The 20843-nt window shown below is 33.3% G+C and overlaps 1 protein-coding gene across 1 annotated transcript in view; it reads left to right on the plus strand.

Annotated features, from left to right (window-relative positions):
- Positions 1-20843, plus strand: part of LOC134259928 (uncharacterized) — a 53520-nt gene that overhangs the window by 6275 nt on the left and 26402 nt on the right. Inside the window, exons 2-5 of the mRNA XM_062742552.1 lie at positions 6020-6250; positions 7802-8287; positions 18713-18961; positions 19143-19442. Of these exons, the coding sequence (XP_062598536.1) occupies positions 6020-6250; positions 7802-8287; positions 18713-18961; positions 19143-19442 (1266 nt within the window). The remainder of the gene's footprint in view (positions 1-6019; positions 6251-7801; positions 8288-18712; positions 18962-19142; positions 19443-20843) is intronic.

Consider the following 20843-nt stretch of genomic DNA (forward strand, 5'->3'; position numbering starts at 1 on the left):
TTTACTGGATCTGTGAAAAAATGTTCAGTTCATTTTAATTCTCATTCCATATTTGATGCATCCGTCAACAACTGTTGAAATAAATAATTATAGAAAATATTCATTTTTATTATTATATATCTGAAAAATGTTTCATTAAATGGAAGTTGTGAAACATGGATTCCTTATTCTGTATACATGGTATAATGACAAGATCATTGTGTGGAATACCATAAAGACCCATCTGACCTTTTATTTGGTGATAATTTTCCGATTTCTCGGTTACAAAAGACAAGTTATCAACAACTGAACAGCCTTTCTTAAAAGCAACCTCTTCGGGATGCATAATTATCTTTTAATGAAAAGGGACATTTTATCTAAAAAAAATTCTTGCCATGACACAAACAAGGAAGAATTCCTTCTACACTACAACCAATAAAAGGGTAATCACTCATTACATATAGACCCTTTTCCTTGACACACACCTTTTGTGAAAACACCTACTTGCCGTAGATGCAATAATGTAGCCATTTCCGATTTTTTTTTTATATCTGATGTTTTCTGGAGAAAAAAAAGGGAGCGGGCTACATTATTGCAGCTATATACTACTTGCCCTTGTGTAAAGCTCACAAGCCACTCTCTCTATTTAAATCCCCAAATTATAAAAGCACAGAAATGCTTGACTTATATTTCAATATGATTGATTTTAGGAGGTACAGCTCATTTATTGAAAGTCAAACTCAAGTCAAACTCTTCGTCTATAAATAACCTGAAATCTTCGCATGATTTGCAAGTCCGTAACTCCTTTTTATCATAGTCTAATGTTTTATGTAAAAGATAATTAAAAATGTCAAATTAAGTAAAATTGGTTGATATCTCTGTGAAATCGTTCGTGAAATTGCTGTCAACAAATGGATATGACGTCGGTAGTTTTTCCAACTAGAGCTGTAGATATACATGTAAAATCAGGGTCAATCAGTAAATTGAGTGATTTGGCAGCTTCACATAGTTCAACAACGTTATTTCTCCGTAAATTCGTCGCAGTAATACCATGCTCTGATAAATATTTCTGCAAATCATGTTCCTTCAGCGAAGCAAAGTAACTACACGCCATTTGTAAACAAAGGAGGAATGTCTGGTGTCACGTGATCGAGGATAATGTAATAAAGGAAACCAACGCCGGAGTTGGGTATTGGAAAACGGACTATTGAATATCAAAAGCTAAGAAAACAACATCAAACATCTGCTGTACAATAATATTCCAGGGCCTTTAACAATAACTTTATTACTATATCTTTTTGAAAAGTTCAATTTTCGACACCTGCAGTACATTATTGTACAAGGACCTCAAACAATGACTTTATATTAATGTATTTCGAATTATTCATTTTGAAAAACATTAATTTTCGACATCTGCAGTACAAAAATATACCAGGGGCCTTTATCAGTGATACATTTTATATCATTGTATCATTCATTCTGAAAACCTATATTTTCGACGTCTGCAGAACAAAAATGTACATGTACCAGGGCCTTAAACATTGACTTTAATTTATAATATTTGGTAATTTGAAAACTTTAATTTTCGAAATATGCAGAACAATAATGTATCAGGGCTTGAAACAATGGCTATATTTAAATACATTTTGGAAAATTCATTTTAAAAACTTTAATTCTCAACATCTGTGGTACAAAAGTGCACCAGGGTCTTAAACAGCGGCTTTATCTAAATATATTTTGGATAACACATTTTCAACACATCATTTTTTTTTACATTTGAAGTACTGTAGTGTACCAAGGCCATAATTAAAACAATGACTTTATTTAAATATATTTTTGAAAAATCATTTTGAAAACTTTAATTTTTGACATCTGCAGTACAATAGTGTAGTAAGTGTACCAGGGCCATAAACAACGAATGAGGGATCCGTTTTATACATCTGCAGTACCAAGGTACTAGATCACATAACTCCTATATGTGCAATAGGACCCACATCAATGAACATCTACCAATGACACACTGCCTTATATCTTGCTTCCAGTACTTACATGTATAATTATAACGACATATTGATAATATCTTATTTCTTATACTGGAAGTAAGAACCTGATCAAACCAAATACAATGTTTAAACTTCTGAGAATGTACATACATGTAGATTCAAACACATCTTGCACTCCAATATATCTGTGAAATATTCATGAGCTGAAACTTTGTCTTTATACACGAAACTCCAAAACAAAGCCGATGTCCAACTTTGAACAATTAATGCCCTTATACCCCAGCACCTACTGTGCTAGCAACTGAATCTACCAAATGAATATTCTTTCTCTTTGTATAATCTTTAGTTCTTTTTCACAAAAAATTCGGATATACGATGAACAAATTTTCAACCATATCTTCTTACATGTAATTGAAATCTTAAATAAAACGTACCCTCCCATAATGTTTGTAAAACAATTTTTATATAGAAATATCTTTCAAACAACCTATACAAACGTTACCCATAATGACATCATTATTTTCTGACGACTATCAGAAATCTAAGATTATTCTGAAAGAAATATAACAATATTTGTATTTTGTATTCTTCAGGGATGGAAGCTTGGAATGATTCTGAATTCCACCTGATACCCGACCATTTTAAATCTTGCACTGTACTGAAAATTTGAAATCTTACCTCGTCTAAGGATAAGTTGTTAATTGAAATTCAAAATTCTCTGACACCACTCTTCAAATGACTCTCACATTTCAATGCCATCGTATCTAAAATCAAAGTAACACTTCTTTTTCCTGTTTTTTGTTACACTCAAATGTATTTTTTAACATAACCTAAATTAATAACATCTTCAATGCTTTCTGAAATAATCAAAAAGTTCTGTAGAGCAGATATTTTTTTAATACTAATTCTTAATGGGCAATTTGCTAAATGAATATAAAGCAGTTTATATTTCAGAATATTTTCCCGGAAACCATAATGATTTCACAAGCTTTTATTCATTTATCTTAAGACCCATTTGAATATTCTATTGATAAAATCTTGCTGTTCAATCATTATCTTATAAAACATATCTACTGATAATATATACTTATCAATTTCACTTCAAATGGATTGGAGTTTATACCACTGATGTATCGATTGTTGATGGTGCCAACTCTGGCCGTCTGGAAGCACTTGTAGCATAAGTTCCTGGACTGAGGTGTTGCAATGTAAGCGCTGAATTCGAAAGCAACAAGGGGAAAAGGTTTACCATAGGATTAGAAACAAAGCAATTTTACTCTCTTTACTAGAAATCATTATAATAATACTTTCATGCTGTCTCCACCCTGCTGGGGAACTGTCTGTAATTCTAATATACCGATGTCTTGTTTAAAGTTTTTTTAAAAAACTTTTTTAACAATGGTATCTCATGAACTTTGTTATTATAAATATATAATCCATTGAGTTTATATCAAGTAGCTCTTAATAATTCCTTGTTAAACAAATATTGTACCTTGTTATCATCGTATTTCAGTTAACCGCTACGTTTTCAGGTGTAAATAGCAGCAGGGATGCAAATGAATTAAATGTTGACTGTGAGTTCTCTGATACTAGTAACAAAGGAATTCATCCATGTGTTTCGTCAGTCATAGGAATATACCGCTCATAATCCATGGGGACACTGTATTAAAACGTCTGACTGCACTGCGAAAGAGCCTTCGAATGGCATTTAAATCTTACACACGCTCAAGCGTGCATGCTTTAACAAAATACCTGTAGAATAGGTATTCTATAAAAACTTTAACCAATCAGACCGACACTCTTACCGGTCACGGTAGCCTAGTGGTAGAGCGTTCGCTTCGTGATCGGGAGGCCAGGGTTCGATTCTCGTTCGCGACGCCACGTCACACCTAAGACGTAAACATATGTAGTGACTGTTCCTTCGCCAAGCGCTCTGCACTGGAAGTGAAAGTCACGGGTCTTTCGGATATGACCTTAAAAACGTAGGTCCCTTGTCACAGTAGGCGCTGTCACGATAAGGAACCCTCATGCTCAATGGCCCTGAGTGCCGAGTATAGGTCTAAGTATGAAGCCCTTCACCGGCATACGGGGACGTCTCCATATGAGTGAAAAGTTCTCGAAAAGAACGATAAACAATATACATGTACAATCAATCAATAAGACCGACACTCTTCATATACAGGTACACAAAATAAAGACGTGTCCGATTGATACAACAAAGACAAGCAAGCTACTAGGGTCGTTCAAAAAGTACCCGGACTGTGCTATTGTTTACTCTTACATACGTCAAAATATGTATCTTAAAGATTCCAATAATTTTTTGGCAAAATTCCTGTATTTTAAAAAATTCTAATAAAATTATATATATATGTTGATATCGTTGATGGAGAGGTACGAAGCACAACAAAAAATGTGAAGCAAAAGCACGCGGAATCCAAAATTTAACTCATTAATTTTCTATAATATTTTTATATACTTTTCGATAAGTATACTTTTCGACAATTGTGAGGTACTCTTGGGAAATTGTTGAGAAAATGAAAGCTCAAACACATATTTTTTTTTATAATTTCCGTGACGTCGAAGACTTTGCTGCTCCGTGACTTACTGATATGTTCTGAAAAAAAAAATCAAAATCGATACCAATTTACAACATTTTATATGAAATTTTGAAGACCATTTAAGGAAAAATTCTTTTGTATTATATGTACAGCAACATTTTGTTCGATTATGTCGTCAAGTATTTTTCTGTGCAACAAGTTTGCGTAATTTTTGAACGGCCCTCGTATATATGGTTGTGTAGATAAATTATCGTAGATGACATAGATATAAACAGTTTGCCACGGAAAGTGTAAATGAGCGCGATTCTGAGGGAGGGGGTATTCCGTGTAATGTGGAGTTAGATACCTTGTGTTATTATTATACTACGGATTAAAAATTTATTTCCGAAACAAGTGCCTGTGATCATGACTCATAAATATTTTTTTTTGATCAGTAAAGCTTACATTGATGCTACAACGCAAACATACACATGATATGTATGCACAGTCTTTTTTATTTAATTCCACTTGTGATTAGATACATGTATATATGTATCTTTATATTGTTTTACATATTTTAACCAAGCCTCTGTTTATTTTTTTGTATAAATGATAAAATTGAAAGAATTTATTCTCGGCTTTTTGTCCCCCGCTTGAAAAGTGGGCGATATTAATTTGGGTCTGTCCGTTTGTCTGTCCGTCCGTCCGTCTTTCTGTCTGTCTGTAACGCTTTCGTTTCCACACGATATCTCGAGAACCCTATGAGCTTTTGCAATGAAATTTAATATAACAACTCCCTGTGGCCTAAGAAAGACCCCTATTTTTTTTTACTTCAAAAGGTCAAAGTTCAAGGTCGTAAATTTATACATTCTGTCTGTGTGTAACACTATCATTTCCGGACGATATTTCAAGAAGATTTTGAGCTTATGTAATGTAATTTTATACCAAAACTCCCTAGGACCACTCTCATCCCTCTCAAAGTGCCCCGCCTAGTTTTACTAGTATTTAACGTATTACCTGTCGCTATTTTTAGCACTGGGGCATGCGGAGAGTTATTACGTATAAAACAGGTTCTCGACGGACTTTATAGTCTTATTACATCTATTAGAACTGTTTAATAAAGGTTAAATTAGACACCATGCATTGTGTTAAATTTTGACAAAACCAAACATGAATATATACATGTATGTGACTTCACTTCTGCATATAACTTTTCTTTTTTTTTTTAAATGATAGTATTCAGCATGTGAAAAGAATATTTTATGAGTTTATAAAATCATCATTACTGTGTGATATATATTCAGTATAAAAAGAATCGTCTATACACATAATAAAGAATAAGCAATTAAATTTTTATACGCATATTGACATACATGTATTTTATTTGCTTCAGTATACATGTATATACATTTAATAATTCTACAAATTCAGTCAGGTGGATCCGACTTTTTCCCTAAGCGGGGGACACGAATTCTCTGAATTAACTTGTTTATATTTCAGTGAATGTTTCAAAAAATCTCCTAAAAGACAGTGAAGATAAAAAAGCAAAATTATTAACGGATCTAAGAAAAGAAGGGGAGGCTGTTCATTACAGAGGAAGATCACAAAAAAGTGTAGATCACGTGACGTGGCTCTGGAAATCAACCAGACCTGACATCGTGAGATCCTGTATAGGTCTACATCAACACAATGATATTTACATCATAGACAACAAAGCTTACAAGAAAACAAGTAAGAAAAAAGATATTTAGTTTTTCTCGGTGATAGTCGATATCAAACCTGTGGTTTAGAATGAAGACTCAGAGAAGAAAAATAATAAAGATATTTTAATTTAGAGATTTGTTACACAGCTTGTAGAGGTATTTTTTAATGATAATAACATATAGTTATAACGAAAGAAACTGGGGATAAGCCGAACTTTATCCCTTCATAATGAAATATGAAAAGAAAATCAAGAACTTTATGGCTCACGAATGTCAATTTAAACTCAACTGAACAGTAGATTTAATTTAATAACTCTGATCAGAACTTGTCCGTTGTATGTCGTTATTGCCATTGTTGTCAACATTTTCAGTTCCGGAATTTTTGGTAATTATCAACTTTTCATTTCCGATATTTTTTTGTTTTCATTTCGGAAATTTTTCAAATACATAATTATGTAGTGACAGATTTGATAACTTTATTTGTGAAAAATTTAAAGGAATAGATCACAAATAAATCACTGAATTTCAATTTTGTAAATTTATCAGTGACTCGGACATAAGTATGGTGCTGTCACTGACACATAATTTAGTGCACATTAAATGTGGTGAGAAAGTTTTATTCATTAAACTCTTTTATATGGACTTAGTGCAACATGTATGCATATATGTATAGTTTATTTTTTTAAATAATTTTTTTTTTGGTATAAATACTTTAAAATTCCATTTTCATTTACTTAGTGAACATTTGATTGCCACACAGATAAATTCCGGAAATTAAAAAAAAAAGTTGTGTCAGAAATGAAAACAAAAAAATGTCGGAAATACTATGCATTTTTCCGGAAATGAAATGCAGCGGATCTTCTTTATAACAAATATATCTTTCTCCCCAGAACTACTGGACCAATTTAACCCATTGTATCCATGGATAAATAGGATTCAAGTTTGTTCAAACGAAAGGGCCACGCATTAATTCTCCGAAGGTCAGATAATTCTGAATAAGTTAAAATTTAATTCCATCTTTTAACTCCCTTCCCCTTTCCCCAAAGAACAGAAAAAATAATGCTTATCTGGAGGCAGTAGAAACCAAAACCTCGCCACTATCGTTATTTATTGTGTATATAAACATGTAATGCTTGCATATTATTAATATGTAAAACTATACAAAAATTATTAATATTTTACATAGAAACTACCGAATATCGAATAAAATTTTCTATCCATGTAAGATATACTAGAAAAAAACAAGTGCCTACTAAGTTATTCAGATTAACCTCGGTTTTCATGATAACCCAATTGATAAAATCCATTATCAAATTAGCACCAAATCCGATCACACAAATCTAATAGAAGACAAAATCCCTAGTAAAATGATTTTAAAAGTGAATACGAGACAGGATACGAAACAATCAATATCCGTGTTTATACATGTATTCACTTTAGAATTTATAAATTTTAAATGTAGGGAGAGAATTGTAAAATGTTATGAAATGGAATTTAATGACTAGTTTTAAATGGGTTTCTGCCAGTACATAAGTTAATCCGTTTTAATGAAACTAATTTTCTTTGTTTTCTTCATTAGGTAAATACCATACCTTTTCGCCAGAAGTCAGAAATTTGCTGTATTGCTTACTGTTGACAGAGAAATATCAGCTGAACCTAGATGAACAATCACAAAACATTACAAAAAACAAAATAAGAGCTAAGTATTGCCCTGGTTATACTGAAGACGGCTTGATAGAGCTTCCTGATGGAATCACGGAAACACATAACGGTGTGATAACGTTTATATCAGACGACATCAGACATGACGTCATGTACACCTTTGTGACGGAGTGTCTGGTGGAGGACAGTGATCTGGAGTTTTTCCTGACCTCGGCGTCACGTGACGTGATCTCAGAATACTGCCGGTCCTGGGATTATGAGAGGAGTGAGGGAGAGAGATGTTTGTATGTACCGGACGAGCTGGAGAAGATGTACGACCTCTTCATAGACAAACTACAGTTGGACATCATTACACACTGTACCATGTCTGACAGGGGGATTCATGACAGTATCAGTAAACTTTGTAAGTATTTATTTAGAATAGTTTTGAACATTTTGCTAAAAAGGTACTGGCATATACATGTAGCAAATTTAATTCCTGCATTGGAAATAATCGTGATTATAATATATTTATAGACCTCTTAACTGTTCTGTGTTTCATTGAATACTTGAATATATATATATACTTGAATACTTGAATATATATATATATATATATATATATATATATATATATATATATATATATCCAAAGTTTGTATATAATAATAAATTATATAATAGTCACAGTGTCCGGCAATGAATATTTAAAAAAGAAAAAAACGACAACACAAGTTGTAAAACGTTAGCGCTTTCATTCAAATTCTTCAGACGTTTTACTTTAAACATTTGACGTTAAAATGTTATGGTAATGACGTTGTCAACAATACAATGACGTCACAATGAATGTTCGGGAAACAAGCAAAAACGTGTATGTTGAACATATGAGAAATAAACATACATGTATATAAAATACAATAAACTATGCTAAACTGTTCAAAGTTGGTTTTAAAGACTTAATAAAATGTTTCTCTTTTTCTCTTCTTTCTACCATACTGTCGGTTAACAGTTTGTAAAAGGGGAACACGGTGAAATGTCCGTTACCGCATTCGTCCAGGTGTTCACTAACTTTGACCTGTCTGTACTCTGGATGTTGAATATGTTGTTTGTGGATTCGGATACGGGTACGGAGAGTAGTTCCAGTCTCGCCGATGTAAAATTGGCCACATCCTTCACACGTTATACAATATATGACGTTTTTAGAATCACAAGACATATTAGCATTAACTTTAAAATCTTTGGGCCCAATTTAAAAGGTATTTCCTTCTCTTATGTACGGTCATGTTCCACAGCGACGGTCAGGGCATTTGCTGACTGAGTGCACATTATTTTGTTGAAAATGCGAACATGTCCGTACATAAGAGAAGGAAATACCTTTAAAATTGGGCCCAAAGATTTTAAAGTTGATGCTAATATGTCTTGTGATTCTAAAAACGTGATATATTGTATAACGTGTGAAGGATGTGGCCAATTTTACATCGGCGAGACTGGAACTACTCTCCGTACCCGTATCCGAATCCACAAACAACATATTCAACATCCAGAGTACAGACAGGTCAAAGTTAGTGAACACCTGGACCAATGCAGTAACGGACATTACACCGTGTTCCCCTTTTACAAACTGTTAACCGACAGTATGGTAGAAAGAAGAGAAAAAGAGAAACATTTTATTAAGTCTTTAAAACCAACTTTGAACAGTTTAGCATAGTTTATTGTATTTTATATACATGTATGTTTATTTCTCATATGTTCAACATACACGTTTTTGCTTGTTTCCCGAACATTCATTGTGACGTCATTGTATTGTTGACAACGTCATTACCATAACATTTTAACGTCAAATGTTTAAAGTAAAACGTCTGAAGAATTTGAATGAAAGCGCTAACGTTTTACAACTTGTGTTGTCGTATTTTTCTTTTTTAATATATATATATATATATATATATATATATATATATATATATATATATATATATATATATATATATATATATAAATAAAGCACTAAAACTGACCAACGACACGAACAATAAAAATTGTCAATTTTTCGGGACGCCCTGTCCCTTCCTCAGGACAAAGAAAAAAGTTTAAAAGTCATAAGAACAAAGGAAAAAGAGAAACAAAAACAACTAGCACTACTTCTAAACTACTAAACACTAGATATTTACATACTTAATTACATGATGAATTGGAAATTTTTAAGAACACTAATAAAAAAAGAAATCCGTACCGCTATGAAATGCGTCCGGTCTATCAGGTATACTCGGGTGAAGTGCGATTTACATAATTGAACGAATTAATTATGCTAATTAATTACGACAATCAGTAAATCGTACATTGTTTCATTCTCTCAAAATGGCGAAAATTTACTTAATAAAGTTTGATCGAAGAAAAATAATATAGCAGGGATATTTAAACATATGAAATATGATCAATTATAAATTTTGAAATATTTAAGGACTTATTACCGGGAAAAAAATAATTAACAAAGGTGTAAGCAATACATAGTTATGAAAGTTGTTCGAAAGTTGGTGACGCAAATTAACTGAAGAGTTTACACTAAATTGAGAGAATAATCTTGTTTAGTATCATCAGGAATTGGGTCTAGTTTACGTTCATTCTGGTGAAGTCATTCAGTTTGTTAATATCATTAGGGCGGAATGACTTCAATCTGTGCATCCAGAATTTTTCTTTGCTTTTTCGCTGAGCATCTGTCCATCTTGGGCTATGGTCAATCACCACTACTGTCATGTCCTCCCATTTGTGACCCTCAAGGTTGAAATGTTCCCCAACGGGTTCATTGAGTTTTTTGGTCCTAATGGTCGAACGGTGGTTATTGACTCTCCTGCGGAGATCTCCTGTTTCACCAATATACTGTTTGGAGCAAACTTTGAAACTGATGAGATAAATACAGTTGTCAGTATGACAGGACAAATTCCCTAGTATTTTGTAGCTGCGGCCTGTAACAGGGCTGTTAAAACTGTCTGTGTCAGTGCTGTGCTTACAAAGAAGACATCTTCTGTCAGAGCAAGTTTTAAAGCCCCCGTTAGGTAATGGGTTGTCCAGTCTGGTTCTTACTACCATGTCCTTTAGGTTCCTTGGGCGTCTGTATGCAGCCAATGGGGGTTCCTTAAAGACCTCTGCCATTCGTTTGTTTGAATGGAGAATTGGTAGGTTCTTTTGAAGGATACCGCTAAGGTTCTTAAGGACGGGATGGTATGTGGTTACCAGAGGGACCCTGCCGCAATTGTCTTTCTCCTTGTAGCGTAATAGGTTTTGCCTGTCATGTCCCGCTATCTCATTAATAGCTGTTTGTACGGTGCGGGCATTGTAGCCTCTTTTGCATAAGTGGGACTTAAGAAGACCAATTTGCTCCTGATATAAGGCAGGGGACGAACAGATGCGTCGAATTCTGGTGGCTAGACCCTTAGGTACTCCCTTAAAAGTGTGTGGGGGATGACAGCTAGAGGGCATAAGATATAGGTGGGAGTCTGTGGGTTTGGTGTGGAGACTGAATTCGATTTCACCACCAATCAGGGTACATGTAGTATCTAGGAATACGTTTTTCGAATTAGATACGTCTACTGTAAATTTGATCGATTGATGAAAGGTGTTGGCAAACGTAATGAATGCCTCGAGGCTCTCACGACATTCCACCCACTTCATCTCTATATCGTCAATGAAACGCAACCAGCTATGGGGCCTAAATGGTGCTTGAAGTAACAAGTTGCGTTCCAGTCTGCCCATGAAGACATTGGCATAAGACGGTGCCATTTTCGTACCCAAAGCAGTGCCATTAACCTGCAGGTAATGTTCTCCATTAAACATGAAGTTGTTGAACTTGAGAACATGTTCAAGGAGCTTAGCAAGGGACTCTGTAGAAGGAATTTGTATGGATCTACTGTCCCAGACTTCTCTACAGGCTTCGATACCCTCAATTATTATCAATTACGTATGTGCCTTATACCCTCTATTAATACGCTCAGACGTATTATAGACGTGGTGTTATTATAATTAATCGGCACTTATTGGTTTACCCTCTATTTATACGCTCAGACGTATAATAGACGTGGTGTTTATTATATTATCAGCAACATCATTTATCCTCTGAGATAATTAATTCAATCTTAAACCATTAGAGTTATAAGTTATTCAAGCCGTTTCTAACAATGGCGCGACGCTTCAGGCGTCTAGATAAACAGAAGAAAAGTGTATTAAGAGCGTCTAATGCATTTGCTCATAAACAACGCATTCACAGAGCAAGCGTAATAAATGCAAAAAAAATTGTTCTTAATTTATCCTCATGTGGTCTTCAAGATAACGAATACATACTGCTAGCCAAAGGACTTAAATTCATCCCGTCACCACAAAGCAGCAATGTCAAAAGGTTTCTCCTTAAGGATTTTGACGAGTTTGCTAGAAAACTCAGATGCAAATTCTTCTTTGATACCGGGGAAAATAATAAACTTCATCGCTTCAGAACATCTGCTGGTTATAAACCCGATCAGGCATGCAGTGCTCTTGAAAATTATATTGACAAAACCAAATTAGAATTATCATCTATGCCAATAAAACAATATCGGGATAATTTAACTAACCAGGAAAGGGCGGCATTGGTCTCATTAAAAAAACAATCGCCATATTGTAATAAAAAAAAGCCGATAAAAGTAACACTGTGGTCATCATGGACAGAGAAAAATATGTCACTGAAGCTTTACGTCAACTTGAATCAAAGCACTACCTTGAAGTTGAAAAACCTGATCTGTCACATTTACGTAATATCATACAAGAAAAAGTATCTGATATGTTTATTGGCGGAGCTTTAGACAAAGAACCATATCGTTATCTAAGTGATAGCGATTCGTCTCTTAAATGCGGACATTTATACTTGCTCCCTAAAATACACAAGATCAAAGATAAAATCATGACTGCCCTTATGAACGGCACTTGCAGCCTCAGACGGCTACCACCTGGGCGACCAATTATTTCACAATGCGATACACCAACACATAGGAATGGTGCTTACTGTGATTATTTTCTAATCCCGATTGTTCAAAAACAATCGACGTACATAAAGGATACTACGGATTTCATCAATAAAATCGAAGCCTTATGCTTACCATCGCAAATCATACTGATCACTTATGATGTTACAAGTATGTAGACTAACATGGAATTTGATGAATTATTAAGCGCTGTTGAAGAGGCCTACCGAAATAACAAACGAGATTTATCAGATCTGCCTTATCCCGAGGTCTCAGATCTTCTCTTTCTTCTAAAGTGCATACTTGAAAATAATTATTTTGAGTTTAATGGAAAATATTACAAACAAATGATCGGTTGCGCAATGGGTTCAACTGTTTCCCCTGAGGTATCTGATATAAGAATGTTCCAGATAACTCATTCAATCATGGCGCAATTTCAATATGCCAATAAAGTCTTGTTTCACGGCAGATTTAGAGATGATGGTTTCATTATTTTCAATGGGTCTGAGAATGAGATTCTTGATTTCTTTCAAATTGGCAATGCGACCCGCATTTGAAATTCACTTTTGAAATTTCAATTGACTCTGTGAATTTTTTAGACACAACGGTGTACAAAGGAAGAAAATTCCAAGAATCCAACAAACTAGATATTAAGTCGTACATTAAACCAACAAATAATTTTCAATATCTACAAAGAGAAAGCTCTCACAACCCAGCAGTATTCAAAGGTTTTATTAAGGGAGAATGCATAAGACATACGAGGAATACCAATGACAATGCAACCCTCAGCACAATCCTACAAGACGTCAAGAAACACTTATCAAAGAGAGGCTACTCTGATACAGAAATAGACCCTATTTTCACAGACGTAACTGGAACGGACAGAAATAAGATGCTAAACAAAAACAACAATGAATCTAAACTCCGCAATCCATTACTTATGGTTACAAAATATAATCCGAGAATCAAAGGATTAAAAAGACGCATCTTAAAATATTGGAATAACTGCCCTAAGTGAAGAAATATTAATATAGATTATGTTAGTTTAAGAGTTGTTGTAAAATGTGCTTTATAAATAATAATTAATTTCATTACAACGTGTATTGGTAACAATCCTCTGCTAAAACTAATGTCCAAATAACTGTATCTCACTTCTATTCTCAATGACCGTGTAGTGTAGGACAGCGCCGCGAGAATTCCATCGGCATCAAAAGCAAGTTTTTTGACTTGCCTAGATAGCCGAGCGGTCTAGCGCACTGTTCCTGCACTGCTAGGAGACAGATTCCGAAGGTCGAGAGTTCAACCCCGGGCTGGGGCGGAAGTGGGTATCCATGTAAAAGTGAATTTCTTTGTGCTTTCTATATTAATATTTCTTCACTTAGGGCAGTTATGTTAGTTTAAGAGTTGTTGTAAAATGTGCTTTATATATATATATATATATATATATATATATATATATATATATATATATATATATATATATATATATTCACCCGAGTATACCCGATAGACCGGACGCATTTCATAGCGGTCCGGATTTCTTTCTTTATTAGTGTTCTTAAAAATTTCCAATTCATCATGTAATTAAGTATGTAAATATCTAGTGTTTAGTAGTTTAGTAGTAGTGCTAGTTGTTTTTGTTTCTCTTTTTCCTTTGTTCTTATGACTTTTTAACGTTTTTTTTGTCCTGAGGAAGGGACAGGGCGTCCCGAAAATTTGACAATTTTTATTGTTCGTGTCGTTGGTCATTTTTAGTGCTTTATATATATATATATATAAATTTTTCATATCCCACACTTAAGTGCAGTTATGACGTCACAATGGTTTTGCGTTAGCATGATGAAGAAAAATATAGCGGAGTCCCTTATAAAACCAATGTAAAACATCAGTTGTGAAGTAGTAAACATGGGATAAAAAGAATCTCCCATGATTTGTAATTAGATATGATTTTTATCCAACTCGTTGTGTGTTTTTATCCCCTCGCCAAGGCTCGGGGATAAAGTTCACACAACTCGTTGGATAAAAATCATATCCAACTACAAATCATGGGAGATCCTATATATATATATATATATACATGTTGTACTTTATGTAAAAAAAATCATAGAAGTGTCTGATACATGTAATTCGCAAACAAAACATTTCGGAAATCGAAAAAGAATGGGGAACTTAGTAAAAACAAGATAATAATTATGCAATACTATTTATAGATAATGATGAATTCAACTCTGTTAAGCAACAACACCCTGAAATATAAATGCACTTATGTTTAAATGGGGTTGCAAAATGGATGTATCTTAAAGATTTAATACATACCAACTGCAGTTATCAGATATGCAACTGGTTATCTACAATGCATGAAAGTAAATATTAAAATTGATAAACTAACACTTTTCACAAAAATCCAATGCTACCAACCATAATATCGGTAATTTACACAAACCTTGCCATTTTGTTGCACACTGTCAGTGAATTTTTTTGTGCATTTCAATATAAATATCCTAATTCCTCTTGTAAGAAATCAACGTAAATGGTCACTTCATTTCTCTATTCTACATGTATACAACAAACACTGAGCACAAAATTTAATATGCTAGTACTACTGTTCTCAAAAGACAACTACTTTTGTCGTCTTGTATTAACTTTTTGACAGCCAGAGAAATGCTCCTATGAGGAGGCAGGTAAAGATAAAATGATTAAAATACTAATGTCGTCAGACAAATTTTAGGGTCCAAACTTAAAATCCGATACTTGTAAATATTAGTACTCTTGAAGATAAGCAAAGGAGACGGGTGTCAATTGCAATCATTAAAATAAAAAAAAATCACTAAAATCCAAAAGTTTTAGCTTAAACATGAATTCTTAACTTCCCCGTCTAATGGGATTTTACGTTGTCCGCATAAAGCTATCTCCTAACTGTCAGAAAGAGAGAAGATTCTTAGTTTGCAACGATAGCGAAACTCTTATAATTAAAAGTTTTATCGATGATTTCATTCCAAGAAAATATCATACCATTAAATACTGTTTAGACAAAGAGTATTTTGTTAATTTAGTCTTACATTTATATTAAGATAATAAATGTATCTATAATAAGTGAGAAAATTGAAAAATAATTGACAACACCTTCTTTCCACTTTGGGGCTGTGTGAGGTGTGGGTTATACACCCTGATGAACTTACAAAAATCAAAAGAAAAACATTAAAATTTTTACTAAATTTAATAACAAAATTAAAGAACAAAATAAACAGAAATTTTAACAAAGAAAAATAACCAAAAAATGTACAAAATAATATAAATTGAAAATGTCTTTGTAAGTTGGCCCTGGTCCACGTCAGTCAGTGCGCATTTCCCTTAGTAATGAATTGGTCCCGGTTGCCTTGGTCCTTCCGTAAGTGCGGAAATCCTTTTAGAATGGATTTTTCCACTTTCCTTTTATTGGGCTGCACGGAACAATGTTTATTTAAAAAGGGCTGTGTGGCACACTGGGTTCCTTTTGGGTTCAAGAGACAATGGTCCGACGCCAAGTTCAACACTAAGCAATGTCTTTCAATAAAACTAAATATTCATAATTACTCTCAAATTCATAATTTGAATACTTCTCAAACTTTCACAATGTTTTGTTCATATATTGGTGATTAAATTGTTCCACGTGGGTTACCGCCCGGTTATAACTCACAAAACCGGTTTTAGACATATTCCGCCATAAGTCACTCACACGCTACGGTCTCTGTCACACACCAGCACATAGAGATGACTACTCTCTAATATAGAATTCCAATACCCCGTAGTTCACACATTCTGTAACATTCTTTAAAGAAAACAATTCTCAAGACTATGTGGTATTTTATGGACAGGCTCCCTAGTAGCACTAGACGAACACGTTTATCGGCTAAAATTTTTCCCGGGTACTACCCAGAGCACGCTTTAACATTACTATATAAAGTATAACGAGGGGCTTCCCACAGGACTGATATGTATCCATGGGAACTAAAGGAAATTAGGGGCTCCCCACAGGATTATTAAACTAGCTTCTGAAACGGTGAACCAAGGGATTTTATTTTCAATATAATGAATAATTTCAGTTTGTTTTGACAACTATCAATTTTTTGGTAAAGAGAATTACCTGGGGGAAGCTATTTTCCTCTTATTTTGTCGAAATTTCGTTGGTATATCCGAGTAGCAACTATAAAAACAAACAATTTGACATAATAGGTGACATAGAAAACACAAAACCTCTCTAAACTTGTTACTTCATTGTACCACTTAATAAAAAAATATTTATAACTTGGGAATTTGACGTAATATAAAATCAATTTGAAATAGACACAAATTTTAGGTGCAAATAAAAAAATGGAAGGGAAATAAGGACTAAATTAGTCTCCAGTTAGAGTCCTGCAAGATACAGTTTTTCTTCCTTTTCTTGGATTATCGTTTAGTGTCCTGTCTCTTGCACTTGTTGCTCTAATACTATATTGCCTTATAAAGGCGCAGAACTGTGAAACCTTCACAGTCGGTCCCAATCAAAAGCATATAACACTAAGTAGTAAAGGAACTTTACAGCCTCATATATTCCAAACGTATGTCAAAATCGTACACCGGTATTAAGTTATTTTTATACATACGCGGGTTGTCCGTAAAGTTCGTGGACAAGCCAAGAATTATATAAATATTGCGTCATTGATATTCATTATTGGCATATTTCTAATCCTTTACTACAGAACTGAGAAATGTAAAATTTGATTCAATTTCAAATGTTTAATTACAATTATGTCTTCATAATTAGACATCGGAGCACCGCAAAATTTTAATTAAAAAATTATATATCATTTTATAAATTTCATCTGTATTTCCAAAAATTCTGCAGAAATATTAATGACTTTTACATTACGAGGTTGACACAGGTTATCACAAACCTGCAGAATTTGAACATTTTAAGTTGTAAAATGGCTGAGCAATCAAAGTTAGAACATAGAAAGAGTGGTCGGAATTGTTCAAAAAAGGGACGTTTTCGGAATAGGTGGAGCAGTGAGCAATGATACAATTCTGCGTAGACATCTGATAAACACCTACAGAGACCTATATTTTTTGTAAACAATCAAGAAAACATAGTAAAAGAAGACGTACATTAGTATTTAAGTGGCATATAATATTTTGGTCCGAAAGGGACGGTTTACAGGATGACATGCGTGAAGAAAAACCATCATTCCGGGATTGCAGTGCAGTAAAAAATTAATTTCGTAACGTGACTTTACCTTATTTCCGTAAATAAAATCCATTTTACGCAGACAGAGGTTGGAGGATTGCAGGATATGAGACAGGCATTGTTAAAAATATGAAACCTGAACAATTTTTTACATATTTATGACTGGTTTAAGCGACATAAGAAATGTATTGAGTTAAATGGTGACTATATTGAAAAAAAAGTTACAGTAACTTCTATTATTATTATGCTTTTGACGTCGGGTAACGTCAAGAATGTTCAGTTTAGTGCTCCGGGTATGAGTGTGTGTCTTATTTAATCTGATAAAAATAAAACTATTTGTGCTTTGTTTTTGTTGAAAACTTGCATGTTAATAAAATGAAATATGACTTTAATGAAAATAATAGTTTCATATATCTTATCAGTGTTTGTCACTAATTACTAAAGTTGTCCACGAACTTTACGGACAACCCTCGTACACATGTACATTTCCATGTCCATGTCATAAATAGCACATTTTGTGTCCTATTAGTCCAATTGTTTTTATTTTAATTGCAGATCAACGCTCAATGCATCCAATATTAGAGAGAAAATTAGGTATAATTATCATCTACTTCTACTAATACAAATAAAATTATACAATTTTTTTTAAAACTTTATCCAGTAAACATACCGGAGGAAATTTTGAAGTGGGATTTGAGTTCCAGAGAAAGATTTGTCGAGAGTCTCCGCCATGGAAGAATAGAAATGTTTCGTGCACGAGGTATGATTGTGGGATGCGCAGGCGCAGGTAAAACAACTCTTCTTAGGAAGCTTCAAAGGAAATACACAAAAGATCATCAACCCACAGAGACAACTATTGGCCTCCAGGTTCATGAAGATTTGTTTGAAGTTAAAGATGGCACTTTGCATGGTAACTCAACTTTTATATTTCAACAATGTTTCAAATAGTTTCAAATAGTTCAAGAACACGTGCATTTAAAACGTTCAAATTAAAAAAAAAACCACTAGAAGCAATTCCCATTTTGTTTGCATTAGGGAAGGTATTGTTCATATGCTGATTTATGAGTTCCTTTTTCGTTTCACATCATCAGATTTCAGCGATAATGAGGGAAATATTCCTTCTGGAAGAATTGTATGGCCCGATGAAGAGGAAAAACGAATGGTTATCCATGGTATTCATCTTCACAGCAGTCGTGGTACAAAGCTGATCAGTATGACAGACTTTGCCGGACAAGTGGCTTATTACGCATGTCACCAGGTTTACTTGTCACGGAGAGCGTTCTATATTGTGGTCGTTGACATGTCCAAGGGTCTGGAAGATGAAGTGAGAATTTACCACACTGATCGTCATAACCCCGAAGGATCCTTGTTCCATTCCTGGAAATACAAAGGTGAGTTTCAACAAAAACAATGTTTTTTATCCTTTAATTCTACTCACCAATAGATATTTCCTCTTATACATTTTATTTGTATATGCATAATTCATACGAGTATTAATAAATTAATTCCAAGAAAGAAAACAATGCTTCTGTCCATTAATTGTACACATTAAGGGATGTTTTCTCAATACTTTTTACATGTACAACCCTAGTATTTACATTAAAAAACTGAATCATTAGGAATTTGTTAATACTTTGGCAGATAAATATACAGTAACATGTACATGTATAGAGCATTAAGTTTTTATCATTTATTGTCTATTTACGATTTTATTTAATGTTTCTTGTTGTCAAAAAAGGTAAAGGCCAAATAAAGTAACAATTTAAAGGTACGTTATATCATTTTTTTTTTAAATGTTTCAATCAGACAGAGATACAAGTGTTTATTTCACCAATAAGAATATCAGGTTGTAGTGTATGATTATAATGTGATTGAATAATTCAAAATGATTGACATATACGTAAAAATCATGATTTAGTCTAATAACCTTTGTGTCAAAGAAAATTTTTAAAAAGTCTCAAGTTGACTGCAAAGTCAGGGCATTCCAAGTTTTTTTCTATGTTTATAGTCCGGGGACAAATTGGGTTTGAAATTAAGAAATTTAAACAAACACAAATTAAAGTCGATAAATATTAGTCTTTGAAACGTAATCAACACTTTTAGTATCGACATCATTATTTTAAGTTGTGTAATAAATTATTCTTGTTTCAATTACATGTAAGTATTAGTTTACGAGTACACAGCCAGTTGTGCCTAACGTTAATTTAACATGAAAATAACGTTAATTTAACGTTAAATATTTAACGTTAAATTAACGTCAATCGAGCTTATACATGAATTTAACGTTAAAAAATTTCACGTTTAATTAACGTTATTTTCATGTTAAATTAACATTAAGTGTTAAATTAACGTAAATAGTCACTTATTTAACGTTAAAATGCATAAAAATTGTGTGCATATTTTTGGAATTTTCCTTCCTATTCTTCCAGAAAAATACATGTTATTACATCATAGCAGAAGCTTAACTGAAACTACATGTAATCATTTTAGCACTGCAAAAAGCTAAGCTTGCATGTTGACATCAACGCCGGTGTCACTTTCTTTTCAATTTGAATATATCCAAAAGGGTAAAGGGACCAATCGGCTCTTTCAACAAAATCCCTAAAATTCTGAGCATTGCCTCCAATTTCAACTTTTCTGAAGAAAAGAGAAAAACACCAATTTATCCATTAATATTTTTAATCAGGTATCTTCCATACAATGCTACAAATCTTCTTTCTTTTTTCCAATCTGAAAAAGAAAAGATGAAAATACATATATAATAATTATTATTTGAAAATAAAATATTTTAA

The sequence above is a fragment of the Saccostrea cucullata genome, unplaced genomic scaffold, assembly GCF_032062105.1.
Source record: "Saccostrea cucullata isolate Sc308-1 unplaced genomic scaffold, CSIRO_AGI_Scuc_v1 ctg1559, whole genome shotgun sequence".
Taxonomy (NCBI): Eukaryota; Metazoa; Mollusca; class Bivalvia; order Ostreida; family Ostreidae; genus Saccostrea; species Saccostrea cuccullata.